At 45.3% G+C, this 15347-nt stretch overlaps 1 protein-coding gene across 1 annotated transcript; it reads left to right on the top strand.

The window, feature by feature from the left end:
• The first annotated feature begins 1762 nt into the window (after positions 1 to 1762).
• On the top strand, positions 1763 to 9348 carry LOC146644483 (uncharacterized). Its single transcript, XM_085395432.1, has 11 exons — positions 1763 to 3128; positions 3212 to 3374; positions 3488 to 3680; positions 5003 to 5104; positions 6087 to 6158; positions 6327 to 6428; positions 7464 to 7535; positions 7704 to 7805; positions 8018 to 8123; positions 8927 to 9085; positions 9164 to 9348. The coding sequence occupies exons 1-11, from the start codon at positions 3026 to 3028 to the stop codon at positions 9346 to 9348; spliced, it is 1359 nt and encodes a 452-aa protein (XP_085251558.1). The 5' UTR covers positions 1763 to 3025.
• The last annotated feature ends 5999 nt before the right edge of the window (positions 9349 to 15347 follow it).

Below are 15347 nucleotides of genomic sequence, written 5' to 3' on the forward strand. Positions count from 1 at the left end.
CAAACCTTAAAGCAGATAACTTGTAATCTGAAGAAGAAATAGTGTGCCACTAATTTACAGTGCCTTGAAAAAGTATTTATACCCCTTGAACGTTTACAGATTTTGTCACCTTACAACCAGAAACGTAAATGTTTTTTATTGAGCTTTTCTGTGATAGGCCAACACAAAGTAGCGAATAATTGTGGCGTGGAATAAAAATGATACATAGTTTTCAAAAAATTTTAAGCAAATAAAAATCTGTGTGGCTTGCATTTCTATTCAGTCCCCTCTGCTCTGATACCCTAAATAAAATCCAGTGCAATCAATTGCTTCAGAAGTCACCTAATTGTGTGGATGCTTTAAGGCATCCACACTATTGTTTTCCTGTTTCTCTTTATTGTGTGGATGCTTTAAGCATCCACACTATTGAGTTCCTCTTGGGACTTCCGTACACTTTTTGGCACTTAACTACTTCCACAATTTTCAGCCGATTTTCACCGTTCAAATTTTAAACTATTCTGCTATTTCTGCTAATGACGGCTATGTCTTTGGTATTTTTCACTATTATACTTTTTAAAATAGTAAGCTTTTTTCCTTTAATTTGAAATGAATGGGAAACTTCTGCAATTCTGCTAAAATTTGCTTGTTTTTGAAACTTAACTACTTCCTCATATTTTCACCTAGAACAACCATTCAAACTTTAAAATGTTCTCAAATTATTGGGCTATTCAGGTATAAATCAGCTTTTTCAAATCTTTTACCGTTTTACTTTTATGCCTCTTAAAGTTTTCAGTTGCAAAATTGTGATTTTTCACAAAATACATGCGTCGTTATGGTTGCTATGCTCTTGGCTTCCAGTGTGCCACTGAAGGTTTTGCAGTCTTCTCTTCATGTCCGAACAACTTTTTGCTACTTGCTCAATCTTTACTCAACTTCCACAAATTATACATCAAAACGTAGGTATTTTTGCTGGCTTTCAGGAAATGTCACCATCATTGTTGTGGGACTTATAGAATTTTTGCAAATCTCCTCAGACCAACACAAAGTCGGAAAACTCTCCATAGAAAGTCAATGGAGAGTTTGTTCAAAATCACCGCTTGATTTCTGTAAGGAGAGGCATATTCGAATCGTCATATCTCCTTAACGAAACAAAGTTAAGACATGAGGCTTGTCCCAGTATATCTTCAGACACTCCTGACGCTCACAATTCAAGAATTTCTTTCTCACCTCTTACCGTTCTGAAATGAGTTAGACTTGTTTGAGGGTATGAAATTTGTCCTTCGCTCAGATTTCTTCAGATTTCAAACTCGGGAAATGAACCACTTTTTTCTCTCGTCATAACTTTTTGTTGGATTTCCACAGAGACTGTTCACCAAATCATGCTGTCTCTTACGGTGAAAGAATGATATCAATGCTCCAAATAGATTTAGAGTTACAAAGCGTTGTTTGAGGGCAGGTCAAGGCAGTTTTTGCTTCGCTCTACTCAGTTATGGTGCATTACAAGTCAAATATCTTTAATAAATCATATTTTAATGATAAATTGTTAACACTTTAACATTCCCCCATGTCTTCTGAACAAAACGGTGTAAGAATGACCGTTCTAGCCCCTACGGTTAGGAAATTATGGTCATTTGTTTGAGGGGAGTCGTCACTATGAGAAATAGACTACAAAAATCCTGTGTCTCTCTGTGCTGCGTGCACCTGTTTTGGTGGGAAAAAATACACAGCCTCTCTGATTGGTGGATTCAAATTCAGCAGCTCCCAGGCTGCTTGACTGAGCTAGAAACTTGCTTCTCTCTCCGTGTGTGTGTGTGTGTGTGTGTGTGTGAGTGCGTCTATGTGGTATGGATTGACATTTGACCTGCGCTGTACCTGGGATCCGGGGACATTTCGACTTTTTGCTGTGTATTCATGTGTCCCCCTAAAACATGACTTGTAAATGCATTTTTAAGTGTCTAAATAATAATTTTTTCTACTTCTTATGAGGTCATTATTTATCTTTTGACCTGTATTTGCTTAAACTGTAGTGTAAATTCATTTATTAAACTATAATTAAAAGATTTTCTGATTTTCTTAAAAGTCCACCTATACCCCTCACCTGATTTTTGTGTATTCCAGTGTATTGCACAGCGACGTTTCGAGTTAGAGTGGATGTGTGTAGGTACTGCAATTTAATACACATTTTCAATACACACGGCCGGAAGTCATTGTGATTGGTAGGCTATATATATAGGCGGTACCTACAGGAAACGGCGCCACAACTTTCGCGCGCGTGCCCTTTAACAAGTGTATGTCGACGGCAATACGAAGACGGATTAAAAACACAAAGGTAAGCCTTTTTTAATGTAAAATGCACCATGACTTTAATACTATATGAAATTATAGGTGCACAGGCCTATATTAAACTGGTTTAATTTATGCTTTATGGACTGTTAGTGAGTCTTTGAAGAAGTAAAACGGCCCCAGCGTTTGTCATTGAGTAAATAAAATAGGGCTGACGACTAACCGCGTCAACGCGATAAAGCGGGCTAACCCGTGTTAGGATTTACTCGGTGTTAAAGCATTATTGTGGCTTAAACGTGTTAATGCCGACATCGCGACTAACGCGATTAACAATTAAACCAGCGCAGTCTGAGTCAAAATCCCTGATGTCGCTGTTAGCTAATTTCGGGCAGTTTGTCCAATGTCTGTCCATTCTGCTGACAGCCCTAAAATAAAAGCAAGGGTATAAGTGTATTTAGTCGTGTATTTATTTATATGCCTGAAGAAAAAACTTCTTACAGTTTTGATGCCTAAGCTTTCTCAGTACTTGTATCACTCTCTGCAGTCGCCATTACAGAAATGTCACATGTCGCCATTTTGAGTACTAGGCCTTTAACATTTTAAAAGAAGGCATAAATTAGCACTATGAATAAGTCAGCTGTGTTTATGCTGTAAACTACACTACTGCTAGTTCTGCTACTACTGATGATGATGACAATGATGACGATAATCGTAATACTTTATATGCTTTGGTAATACAGCCAATCAAAACGTACAGGAGAACATGCGAAGGAGACGCATTCCTCCACGGGAGGATGCAGTCTGTCATGTTTCTGCTGGAAGGGACAAACTGGGACTTGATATCCACTACATAAATGCCTTCAAAGGTAAGTTGGTCTTTAGTTTGGATTAGATTTGGAGTTTGTCACTTTGTCTTTTGTCACTCACTTGGTATGCCTCTGCAATTCAGGTCGGGGCATTTTCACGACTGTTCCATTCCAAAAAGGAGACTTTCTTTTGGAATACAGAGGTAAACTCATAATAAAAGAAGAATGTGAGCGGAGACACAGAGTTTATCATGACAGCCTGAAGGTGTTCATGTTTGAATTCAAGTTTGATGGAAAACTCTGGTGGTGCGTATTATATCAGTGTAGTTTGATTAAGATTAAATTACACATTGCTTTTGATTTATGAAAAAAAAGCTTCCTAACTAGTTAAGCTAATACTTTTTTGCCTAACCCCACAGTGTGGATGCATCTCAAGAAGATGGGTCATTAGGCAGACTTGTCAACGACAACCACATCAGTCAAAGTGCTAAGATGAAAATATTAAATATCAATGGAAAGCCCCATCTATGCTTATTTGCAAGCAGAGACATAAGTCCAGGTGAAGAAATAGACTATAATTATGGTGACTCGGATTGGCTCTGGAGATGCAAGGTATTTCTACAATTGTACTTTTTGGAACTGATAAATTGCATACCCTAAGCCATTTTTACATTTGTACCTACTCAAATTGGCTTAACGTGACTTAGGGCATCTAGTTTTTCACTGAAATTGAGTATCACCTACTGTGCCTGGGGTAACTATAGCAATGCAGCCAAGCATCCAGTGATATAAATGCCACAGCAAGCATGGACGTCAAGGTGACAAAATGCCTGCTGCTCAGTCTATACTTTAGTGTTCAATTCAGGGATCACGCTGTTAATTTTGGTCGCTATTTCAAACATTTCAGAGTTTCAAAAATGATGGCTTGGATTTTCACGAAGGAGGCGCACTCATAACTTATCGAGTGACACCATTGACCAGCCACCTGGTGGCATTCAGTCTATGTCAAATTTTCTGATCACTTTGGATCACTTGGAACCTTGGTGCAGTAGTTACTGAAAAACTACATGGTACTATAACCTACTGGAAAAACAGGGGTAGGTACTAATGGAAAACAGGCAATTGTGATGGCTGCCACATCAAAGCCCTCTAAAAGCACTAAAAAAAATATCAGCAGGTATGCAGAAATAAAAAATGGCTTTCGGTTTCTAAATTTTAACAGTGATTGATGTTTAATGTGATTCTACACAGAAAAATCTCCAGTGTTAAATTAACACTAGAGAGTGTCTATAAGGGTCCACACCTCTGAGTGTTAAATACAACACTGTTGAGTGTTAAATTAACACTTTTGACAGTGTTATATGTTTAAAAGTAACCTAGTCAGTTTTGAAGATTAACAATGGCTAACACTGAGCAGTGCTGATTTTCTAACACTGGAAAATAACTCAAAATGTTAGAAATATTCCAGTGTTAGAAAATCAGCACTGCTCAGTGTTAGTCTTTGTTAATCTTCAAAACTGACTAGGTTACTTGTAAACATATAACACTGTCAAAAGTGTTAATTCAACACTCAACAGTGTTGTGTGGACCCATATAGACACTCTCTAGTGTTAATTTAACACTGGAGATTTTGCTGTGTAGCCTCTTTAGTTAGATTCATTTTAAATTTTGTCCCTCGAAGATAAATGGGCCCTAGTGACAGTTCGTTGCTGCTACAGGTGATTGTTTTACTCCTTTAGCAATGGCTTAAAAAATAAAGAAATCACACTGACTATTTGTCTCTTAATCATAGGGCCTTAAATTCTCTATACATGACAGTGAATATTTTAAAGACAATAGCTTGAAACTTATCTTTCTCATACAGTTTATTTAATGTTTCAAAAGCCTCTTCAAAAATGCACTGTATATTCATTTTCTATCTGTTACACACGAAGACGGAGACCAGCCAGATTCAGAAGACTGTGAGCTGCCTAAAGCCGCAACCAAACAGCTTTCCAAACAATGATCTGGACCTGAAACATCCAGAGCCTGAAAGGGTAAATATAATCCAGTGTACCACTTAATGAACTAATAATTTAATCTATCATCATTCTTTATGGATGCTGTGTGTGTGTGTGTGTGTGTGTGTGTGTGTGTGTGTGTGTGTGTGTGTGTGTGTGTGTGTGTGTGTGTGTGTGTGTGTGTTTGGCAGTCACCTGGGTGTGATGTGATTTACATGGACCGTGGCTTGTAGGTCCTTTTCATTGTTTCAAAGTGCAAGTCTGGATAACATTTGAGTGTGTGTGTGTGTGTGTGTGTGTGTGTGTGTGTGTGTGTGTGTGTGTGTGTGTTAACCACCCAAATGTGACTTAGGAGGACCACACTGTTATTGGGGGACTCCGTCAAAGTTTGCTTCATGGTGACATCACTCTGGTTTTAGGAGGGGTCTTCTCGTATGTCTTGACAGTTTGACCTACAGCATGCAGAACTGACTGCATGTGCTTTGTTTCTATGTTGAAATTTTTTGAAACTCAGGCTTGAACATTGAGATAGATAGTACTATACAACTTCTTAACTTGTTTTAGGCACTTTTTACTGCTTTAGTGCATGGGCTCTCTCTGGCTGTGTACTCTGGCTTCTTCCCACAGTCCAAAGATGTAGCTTATGGGGTTAGGTTAACTGGTGATTCAAAACTGCCCTTTGGTGTGAATGCAAATGCTTGTCCTTCCATGTTAGACTGGTGATCTGTCCAGGTTGTACTGCCCTATGGTAGCTGGTATAGGCCCCAAAACTGCTACCCCACAATCCTGATAAGGATAAGTGGAAGAGGATGGATGATTGCAAAGGAATCAGTTGTTAATTATTGTAGCCAGTATTTTTTTCAGAAGAAAACATTTCTTGAGTGGAAAGGCCCCCCCCCCACACACACACACACACACACACACACATGCAAATTAAAAACAGAAGCACAGGCCTGCCCAGTACAGTTGCAAGAAGAGCACTTGGTCTAATCTTTGTGCCATCTTTTCTTTGTTGCAGGATCTTGATGAAGAAATGCCTCAGCAAGGCTCAGAAGCCATGCATTCTTCTTCAGTGCAAGATTTTGAAGAGGTAACATTGACCTAGGACAGATTTTAATGAATGTTTCTCATGCACGATGTGTACCTTACGCTATTTGCCGATAGTGAAATGGTCTATTCATCCTCTTGAGTGATGCATTTTTAGTAACTGTCAGATTACTGTTCTTTTGTCTTCATTCTCTATCTGTTACACACGAAGACTGAGACCAGCCAGATTCAGAAGACTGTGAGCTGCCTAAAGCCGCAACCAAACAGCTTTCCAAACAATGATCTGGACCTGAAACATCCAGAGCCTGAAAGGGTAAATATAATCCAGTGTACCACTTAATGAACTAATAATTTAATCTATCATCATTCTTTATGGATGCTGTGTGTGTGTGTGTTTGGCAGTCACCTGGGTGTGATGTGATTTACATGGACCGTGGCTTGTAGGTCCTTTTCATTGTTTCAAAGTGCAAGTCTGGATAACATCTGAGTGTGTGTGTGTGTGTGTGTGTGTGTGTGTGTGTGTGTGTGTGTGTGTGTGTGTGTGTGTGTGTTTGGCAGTCACCTGGGTGTGATGTGATTTACATGGACCGTGGCTTGTAGGTCCTTTTCATTGTTTCAAAGTGCAAGTCTGGATAACATCTGAGTGTGTGTGTGTGTGTGTGTTAACCACCCAAATGTGACTTAGGAGGACCACACTGTTATTGGGGGACTCCGTCAAAGTTTGCTTCATGGTGACATCACTCTGGTTTTAGGAGGGGTCTTCTCGTATGTCTTGACAGTTTGACCTACAGCATGCAGAACTGACTGCATGTGCTTTGTTTCTATGTTGAAATTTTTTGAAACTCAGGCTTGAACATTAAGATAGATAGTACTATACAACTTCTTAACTTGTTTTAGGCACTTTTTACTGCTGGTAGTGCATGGGCTCTCTCTGGCTGTGTACTCTGGCTTCTTCCCACAGTCCAAAGATGTAGCTTATGGGGTTAGGTTAACTGGTGATTCAAAACTGCCCTTTGGTGTGAATGCAAATGCTTGTCCTTCCATGTTAGACTGGTGATCTGTCCAGGTTGTACTGCCCTATGGTAGCTGGTATAGGCCCCAAAACTGCTACCCCACAATCCTGATAAGGATAAGTGGAAGAGGATGGATGATTGCAAAGGAATCAGTTGTTAATTATTGTAGCCAGTATTTTTTTCAGAAGAAAACATTTCTTGAGTGGAAAGGCCCCCCCCCCACACACACACACACACACACACATGCAAATTAAAAACAGAAGCACAGGCCTGCCCAGTACAGTTGCAAGAAGAGCACTTGGTCTAATCTTTGTGCCATCTTTTCTTTGTTGCAGGATCTTGATGAAGAAATGCCTCAGCAAGGCTCAGAAGCCATGCATTCTTCTTCAGTGCAAGATTTTGAAGAGGTAACATTGACCTAGGACAGATTTTAATGAATGTTTCTCATGCACGATGTGTACCTTACGCTATTTGCCGATAGTGAAATGGTCTATTCATCCTCTTGAGTGATGCATTTTTAGTAACTGTCAGATTACTGTTCTTTTGTCTTCATTCTCTATCTGTTACACACGAAGACTGAGACCAGCCAGATTCAGAAGACTGTGAGCTGCCTAAAGCCGCAACCAAACAGCTTTCCAAACAATGATCTGGACCTGAAACATCCAGAGCCTGAAAGGGTAAATATAATCCAGTGTACCACTTAATGAACTAATAATTTAATCTATCATCATTCTTTATGGATGCTGTGTGTGTGTGTGTTTGGCAGTCACCTGGGTGTGATGTGATTTACATGGACGAAGTTTATTAGTTGATATCTGCAACTGAATTGAAAACACCTCACCTTTCCAACTGTCCAAAACAAATAAATGTTGCAATATTTTGCTAACAGTGTCACAATCATCGTCTGGTGTGCACAACAATATCATCTTTGGACAAGTGCATTCAGTGTGTGGGACTGGTTTCCTCCCTCAAGTGGCTTGGCTATAAGTGCAAAGGTGAGACATTTAGTGAATAGGTACATTATATAGTAAAAAGCATTAATGGAGTTCAACAAGTTAAGACTAGCTGAAATGAACACTGCTCCCTTTTTAATTAATGGGTGGTCACGTCTAATTAAAGAAATGTAGTATTACCTCATTGGTGCAGGACCTTGTAAAAATGGTATACTTGGGATTGTCCTCAATTCCCCATTCCATAACATAAACTGCTCAAAATAATAAAGGGAACACTTAAACAATGCGATGTTACTCCAAGTCAGTCACACTTCTGTTATATCAAACTGTTCACTTAGGAAGTAACACTGACAACCAGTTTCACATGCTGTTTTGCAAATAGAGTAGACAACAAGTGGAAATTATAGTCAATTCACCATAATAAAGGACTGGTTCTGCAGGTGGTGACCACAGACCACTTCTCAGCACTTATTCTTTCTGGCTGATGTTATGGTCACTTTTGAATGCTGGCGGTGATTTCATTTTAGTGGTAGCATGAGACAGTCTACAACCCACACAAGTGGCTCAGGTAGTGCAGCTCATCTAGCGTAGCACATCAATGTGAGCTGTGGCAAGAAGGTTTGCTGTGTCTGTTAGTGTAGTGTCCAGAGCATGGAGGTGCTACCTGGATGTGGAGTAGGCCATAGGAGGGCAACAACCCAGCAGCAGGCCTTAAATAGTAAAACTATGTACTATAATTTCCAGTATTTGCTCTGTTTTTTGTCATATCTCGTTGTTAATGTGAGGTTTTTGGGGGGGTTGTATGTGTTTGGTTTTTTTGGTTTTTTTCCCCCACAATTTCTCAGATGAAATTGCATTAAGTGATGCTGAAACAAAGGACAGTGAGAGTGAATCAGATGATGATGACACATCACTCACAATGTCGGCGTGTGGCACCAGTGAGCCTGTACATGCAGTAGCTGATTCCACAAACACAGCGCAGCCCCAAGACACTGTAGATTGTGGTAAGTTACCACTAGCTTGGTTTCTGTGGATAAAATGTTTGTTACAAATATTAAAACTTAATCAAATTGTGTAATCAGCAGATGAAGGACTACTCACAATGCCTGCAGCAAGTGAGACTGCTGCTCCCTCTGAAGGTAAGGGGTGCAGTTGGTTCTCGAAGCTTATTATTGTTTCATCACTTTGTGTTAGGGGTTCCGAAAGAGACTCAGGCGCAGGCCAGGGTTTTCCTTTAAGCGAAGGACAGTGCGTTTATTTACAGTGAACAAATATACCAAGTGGCTATATACAACGTGCAGGGGAAACGGGTCCGGGTCGCCAGGGTCCGTGGGAAACAGGGTTGGGAGAAGGGTGTTCCACACTTCCTGTACAAAAAGTTCCCCCTTCAATCACTCCTCTCCGCATCGGGTTCCAAAAACGACCTACACAAAAAACGTCGGGTTAGCAGGATAATAATAAGAAATTCTCAAGGTGAAGGTTAGCCGAAACACAAGTCTAACTGACACTGATAGCTCAACGATCCAGCGAAGACTAGTGCAGACTCGCCATCTAAGTAGTGCAGTAATCAGCTGGGATCAGCGGCCGGTGTGGTGATGAGCAGGTGTGTGGGCCAGCAGCGGGAGCCCGCAGTGAGCATCGCCGTGGCGAGAGAGAGAGTGAGAGAGAGAGGGCGAGAGAGCAAACAAACCACAAACATATTGCCCAATAGAGGATTGACCAGCAGGGCACAGGGACCATGACAGTACCCCCCCCTCAACGGGAGCCCCCCGGCGACCCACCAGGCTTACCAGGATGAGACAGATGGAAGGCCCGCAGCATACGCTTGTCCAGGACAGCGGCCCGCGGAACCCAGGACCGCTCCTCAATGCCATAGCCCTCCCAGTCCACAAGGTACTGGAAGCCACGCCCGCGGCGGCGAGAGTCCATAATCCGCGTGATGGAATAGGCGGGCAAGCCGTCCACAAGCCGGGCGGGCGGAGGGGGCCCGGAAGGAGGGCACAGAGGGCTATTCCGGACAGGTTTGATTTGGGAGACGTGGAACACATTGTGAATCCTCATGTTGCGCGGCAGCCGGAGTTTCACAGAGACGGGGTTGATCAGCGCCGAAACCTCAAAAGGACCAATGAAGTTTGGGTTGAGCTTCTTGGACTCAGTCCTGAGAGGAACAAAGCGCGTGGACAGCCATACCTTTTGTCCCACGCTGTATGCTGGAGCTGGTGTGCGGCGGCGATCTGCGGTCTGTTTGGTTCGGTCCTTTGTGCGCAGCAACGCCGTCCGTGCGGCCCGCCAAGCTCGTCGGCACCTACGTAGATGGGCCTGGACAGATGGTACAGAATACTCACCCTCGACAGAGGGGAAGAGAGGTGGCTGGAAACCCAGTGAGACCTCGAAGGGAGACAGACCAGTGGCGGAGGAAGTCAGACTGTTATGGGCGTACTCAATCCAGGGTAGTTCATCACTCCAGATGGACTGGTTGGAGGACGCTGTGCACCGCAACATTGCCTCGAGCTCTTGGTTAGCTCGCTCACACTGACCGTTGCTTTGGGGATGGTAACCGGAGGTCAGACTGACCTTTGCTCCTAATGAGGAGCAGAATTCCTTCCAGACGCCAGACGTGAACTGGGGGCCTCTGTCAGACACAATGTCTTCCGGGATCCCATGCAAACGAAACACATGACGGGTAAGCAGTCGTGCGGTCTCCATGGCCGTGGGAAGCTTGGGTAGAGCTATGAAGTGGGCAGCTTTAGAAAAACGGTCTACGATGGTAAGTATGACAGTGTTGCCTGCTGATTGCGGCAGTCCGGTTACAAAGTCCAAAGCTATATGGGACCACGGCCTGGACGGAGTCGGCAGGGGATTGAGCTGTCCAGCGGGCGGCTGATGAGATGGTTTATTCCGGGCACAGGTCGCGCAGGCGGAGACGTACTCCCGAGCGTCTTTAGTCAGAGAGGGCCACCAGAAGTAGCGCTGGAGGAAGTTGATAGTGCGGTGGACCCCTGGGTGGCACGTAAAGCGGGCAGTGTGGGCCCATTGAAGTACTTGAGAACGTACTGATTGAGGGACGTAGAGCCGTTGGGCTGGCCCACCTCCCGGATCCGGTTCCGACACCTGAGCCTCCCGAATGGCTGCTTCGATCCCCCAGGAGATGGCGCCCACGACACAGGTGGCGGGGAGAACGGGAGCGTGCTCAGTGGTGTCCTCCGAGACTGAGAACTGACGGGACAGGGCATCGGGTTTGACATTCCGGGAACCGGGTCTGTAAGAGATGGAGAAGTGGAAACGGGTGAAAAACAGGGCCCACCTGGCCTGTCGAGCGTTGAGCCTCTTAGCTGATTGTAGGTATGCCAGGTTCTTGTGGTCTGTCCAGACGAGGAAAGGCTGAGCCGTGCCCTCCAACCAGTGCCGCCACTCCTCCAGGGCTAGTTTTATCGCCAGCAGTTCCCGATCCCCGACATCATAGTTTCTCTCTGCAGGGGACAGACGGCGGGAGAAGAAGGCACAAGGGTGGAGCTTACCGTCCTTCCGTTGCGACAGAACCGCTCCAACCCCTGAGTCGGACGCGTCGACCTCGACCACAAACGGCTGCGTGAGGTCGGGTTGGATCAGGATGGGGGCTGAGGCGAATCGTTTCTTCAGTTCTTGGAAAGCTGCCTGAGCTTCTTTGTTCAACTGAAAAGGAAGCTTGGGAGAGGTTAGCTTGGTCAGCGGCAAGGCAACTCGGCTGAAGTCCCGAATGAACCGCCGGTAAAAGTTGGCAAACCCAAGGAAACGTTGCAGTTGGTGCCTATTAGGAGGTTCCGGCCACTCAACAACGGCTTTTACCTTCACAGGGTCCGGGCGGAGGTTTCCTTGGTCGATTATGTACCCCAGGAATGCAACGGTGGAGACGTGGAACTCACACTTTTCTCCTTTGACGAACAATCGGTTTTCGAGGAGTCGTTGCAGGACCTGTCTGACATGGGTCTCGTGCTCGGATTGGTTTCTGGAAAAGATCAGGATGTCATCTAGATAGACAAAAACAAAACGGTTAATGAAGTCTCTGAGCACGTCGTTCACCAGGGCTTGGAACACCGCAGGGGCGTTAGTGAGACCAAAGGGCATGACAAGGTACTCGAAGTGGCCGAGGTGGGTGTTGAAGGCGGTCTTCCACTCATCGCCCTCACGGATGCGAACCAGATGGTATGCGTTTCGCAAATCCAGTTTGGTGAAAACAGTAACCCCCTGGAGGAGCTCGAAGGCCGAACTGAGGAGCGGCAGAGGGTATTTATTTTTTACTGTGATGTTGTTTAATCCGCGATAGTCAATGCATGGCCGGAGGGTTTTATCCTTCTTTTCGACAAAGAAGAAGCCTGCCGCGACTGGAGAGGTGGAGGCCCGAATGAGGCCGGCAGCCAGGGATTCCGTGATGTACTTGTCCATAGCGTCTCGTTCTGGAAGTGAGATGCTATATAGCCGACTGGTGGGTAAAGGAGCTCCCGGGAGCAGTTCGATAGCACAGTCATAGGGTCTATGCGGAGGGAGTGACTGGGCGCGGGCCTTTTGAAACACCTCAGCTAGGTCGTGATAAACAGAGGGCACATTAGTTAAATCAGCTGATTTCAATACCCCAGAAGAGGGCGTTTCAATGCTTGGAGGCGAGGCTGCTTTAAGGCAGGTCATGTGGCAGTCCTCCCCCCACCCAGTGACACGCCCCTTTAGCCAATCTATGTGAGGGTTGTGCTGTTGTAGCCAAGGATGGCCGAGAACTAGTGGAGTGCGAGTTGCTTTAAACACCAAAAAACAGATTTCTTCAGAATGATTGCCAGAGAGGGTGAGCTCGACAGGCTCCGTCACCAGAGTGATGTCTGGAAGGCGTTGACCTGACAATGCCGTAACGTGTAATGCATGAGGCAGGGGCTCCAATAGTAACCCAAGTTGCCGGGCTAACTGACAGTCAATAAAGTTTTGTTCCGCCCCAGAGTCGATTAACACCGATAGGGAGCGGCTCTTAGAGTGAATGGAAAGCGTGGCCGGTAGTGTTAAACGGGGAGGAGCTTCTTCCTGGCTCAGCTCGCCCACCAGTACTCCTACCATCACTGGCGGGCGCGCCCTTTTGCCCGTGAAGGGCAGGTAGCCACAACATGTCCCCTGTGACCACAATAGAGGCACTCACCGGCGGTAATCCGGCGCTGACGCTCCGCCGCGGTGAGATGGGAGCCGCCCAGCTGCATGGGTTCCTCTCCGTCCCCGCTCTCGTGAGTCCGGGAGGGGCCGGCATCCGCCATGGCGCCGGTGCCAGAGACTCCCGCAGCCTCATGGAGGTTGTAGTTCCGCTGCGACCGGCGAGCCCGTAACCGCTCATCCACCTTAATGCACAGGGACATTAGCTCATTAAAGGAGGCAGGGAGATCTCGCATGATTAGCTCGTCCCTTAATTCTTCTCTGATATTGTTCAGCAACGTGCTCCGTAGCGCCTCCTGATTCCACCCTGCCTCTTCTGCCAGAATCCAGAAGTCGATAGCGTATTCAGACATGCTTCTCCTACCTTGTTTGAAGTTGAGGAGACGGAGAGCAGCGGCCTCTGCCCCGGTGCCTGGGTTAAACACATTCTTAAATTTGGAGAGAAAGTCAGCGTAGGTGATGACAGGATCAGAGTTTAACACAACCTGGGCCCACTTTAGTGCACGGCCCCTCAGAAGTTGAACTAAATAAGTGATCTTCGCCCCATCGTTGCTATGAAAACGCTGCAGCTCGCGAAACGTCAGAGACACCTGAGCCAAAAATCCGGCGCATTTGTCAGACTCACCCGAGAATGGTTCCGGTGTGGGTAAAGGTCCGTCAGACGGCGTACCGACCCGCGGTGAGCTACCTGACGCTACGGCGGGCGGTGCCGCCTGGGGAGCCGGGCTGGGCGGCTGGGGATTCCCTGGTTGCGCATTTCCCCCCAGCGGTACTAACTGCGCCACCGCCAGGGTCAATGCGGCGACATCCTGCCGTAGCTGCCCGAGCATTTGTTCATGGCGGACCAGCGCGGCTTCCTGGGCGGCCAGAGCCCGGCCCACGGGGTCCTGTCCTGCTGAGTCCATAATGGCTGGATCGTTCTGTTAGGGGTTCCGAAAGAGACTCAGGCGCAGGCCAGGGTTTTCCTTTAAGCGAAGGACAGTGCGTTTATTTACAGTGAACAAATATACCAAGTGGCTATATACAACGTGCAGGGGAAACGGGTCCGGGTCGCCAGGGTCCGTGGGAAACAGGGTTGGGAGAAGGGTGTTCCACACTTCCTGTACAAAAAGTTCCCCCTTCAATCACTCCTCTCCGCATCGGGTTCCAAAAACGACCTACACAAAAAACGTCGGGTTAGCAGGATAATAATAAGAAATTCTCAAGGTGAAGGTTAGCCGAAACACAAGTCTAACTGACACTGATAGCTCAACGATCCAGCGAAGACTAGTGCAGACTCGCCATCTAAGTAGTGCAGTAATCAGCTGGGATCAGCGGCCGGTGTGGTGATGAGCAGGTGTGTGGGCCAGCAGCGGGAGCCCGCAGTGAGCATCGCCGTGGCGAGAGAGAGAGTGAGAGAGAGAGAGGGCGAGAGAGCAAACAAACCACAAACATATTGCCCAATAGAGGATTGACCAGCAGGGCACAGGGACCATGACACTTTGCAACATATGGCAAACTGCAGAGTGGTGGCAAAAAGTCACTTGGATGAGTGACAAAATGTTTCTCCCACTGAAAACGCTACGTCCAGATTAACAGAATCAACGTTTTGGGATTTACTTACCTGGATGATTGAGCATGCATCAAGAGACTTTTATTCAACTTTTTATTCAGTCTTTTATTCACAGCGGAACACTAAATGTTGTCTCATTTTAGAAATTTGATAAATTTTCAAACAGAATTTTAGCTCGTTTTGATATTGATGGTAGCAACACATTTCAGAAGTTAGTACAGGGTAGCATCCATTCTTTTAACAAGCAAATGTTTTTTGTTTTTTTTGTTTGGTTTTTTGTTTGTTTTAACTACTACTACTTTATATATCTTCCAGAGAAAAATGCTGCTCAATCCCACAATTCCCGAAGAGCTCCCAAAAACATGTGGTCCAAGGCTGAGGTTGCTGCAGTGATGAGGCATTTGAAAGACCACATAAACGAAGGGAAACTAGCCACCAAAAATGAATGCAGTCATTGCAAATTGGTAGAAGATCCGGTGTTGGCAGGAAGAACAGTTCAAAACATAAGAGATTTTGTAAGAAACAGAGGATTAACTGCAAAAAGGCAGAAA

The sequence above is a fragment of the Rhamphochromis longiceps genome, linkage group LG22, assembly GCF_057381845.1.
Source record: "Rhamphochromis longiceps isolate RC_006_pf linkage group LG22, R_longiceps_female_GT1.1, whole genome shotgun sequence".
Taxonomy (NCBI): domain Eukaryota; kingdom Metazoa; phylum Chordata; class Actinopteri; order Cichliformes; family Cichlidae; genus Rhamphochromis; species Rhamphochromis longiceps.

What these genes read in the sequence shown, in the direction of transcription:
- LOC146644483 (XM_085395432.1), top strand. Translation starts at nt 3,026, where the DNA reads ATGCGAAGGAGACGCATTCCTCCACGGGAGGATGCAGTCTGTCATGTT. An exon ending in AACATCCAGAGCCTGAAAGG is followed by an intron (nt 5,105 to 6,086) that starts GTAAATATAATC and finishes TCTTTGTTGCAG; the next exon opens with GATCTTGATGAAGAAATGCC. An exon ending in AACATCCAGAGCCTGAAAGG is followed by an intron (nt 7,806 to 8,017) that starts GTAAATATAATC and finishes TTTTGCTAACAG; the next exon opens with TGTCACAATCATCGTCTGGT.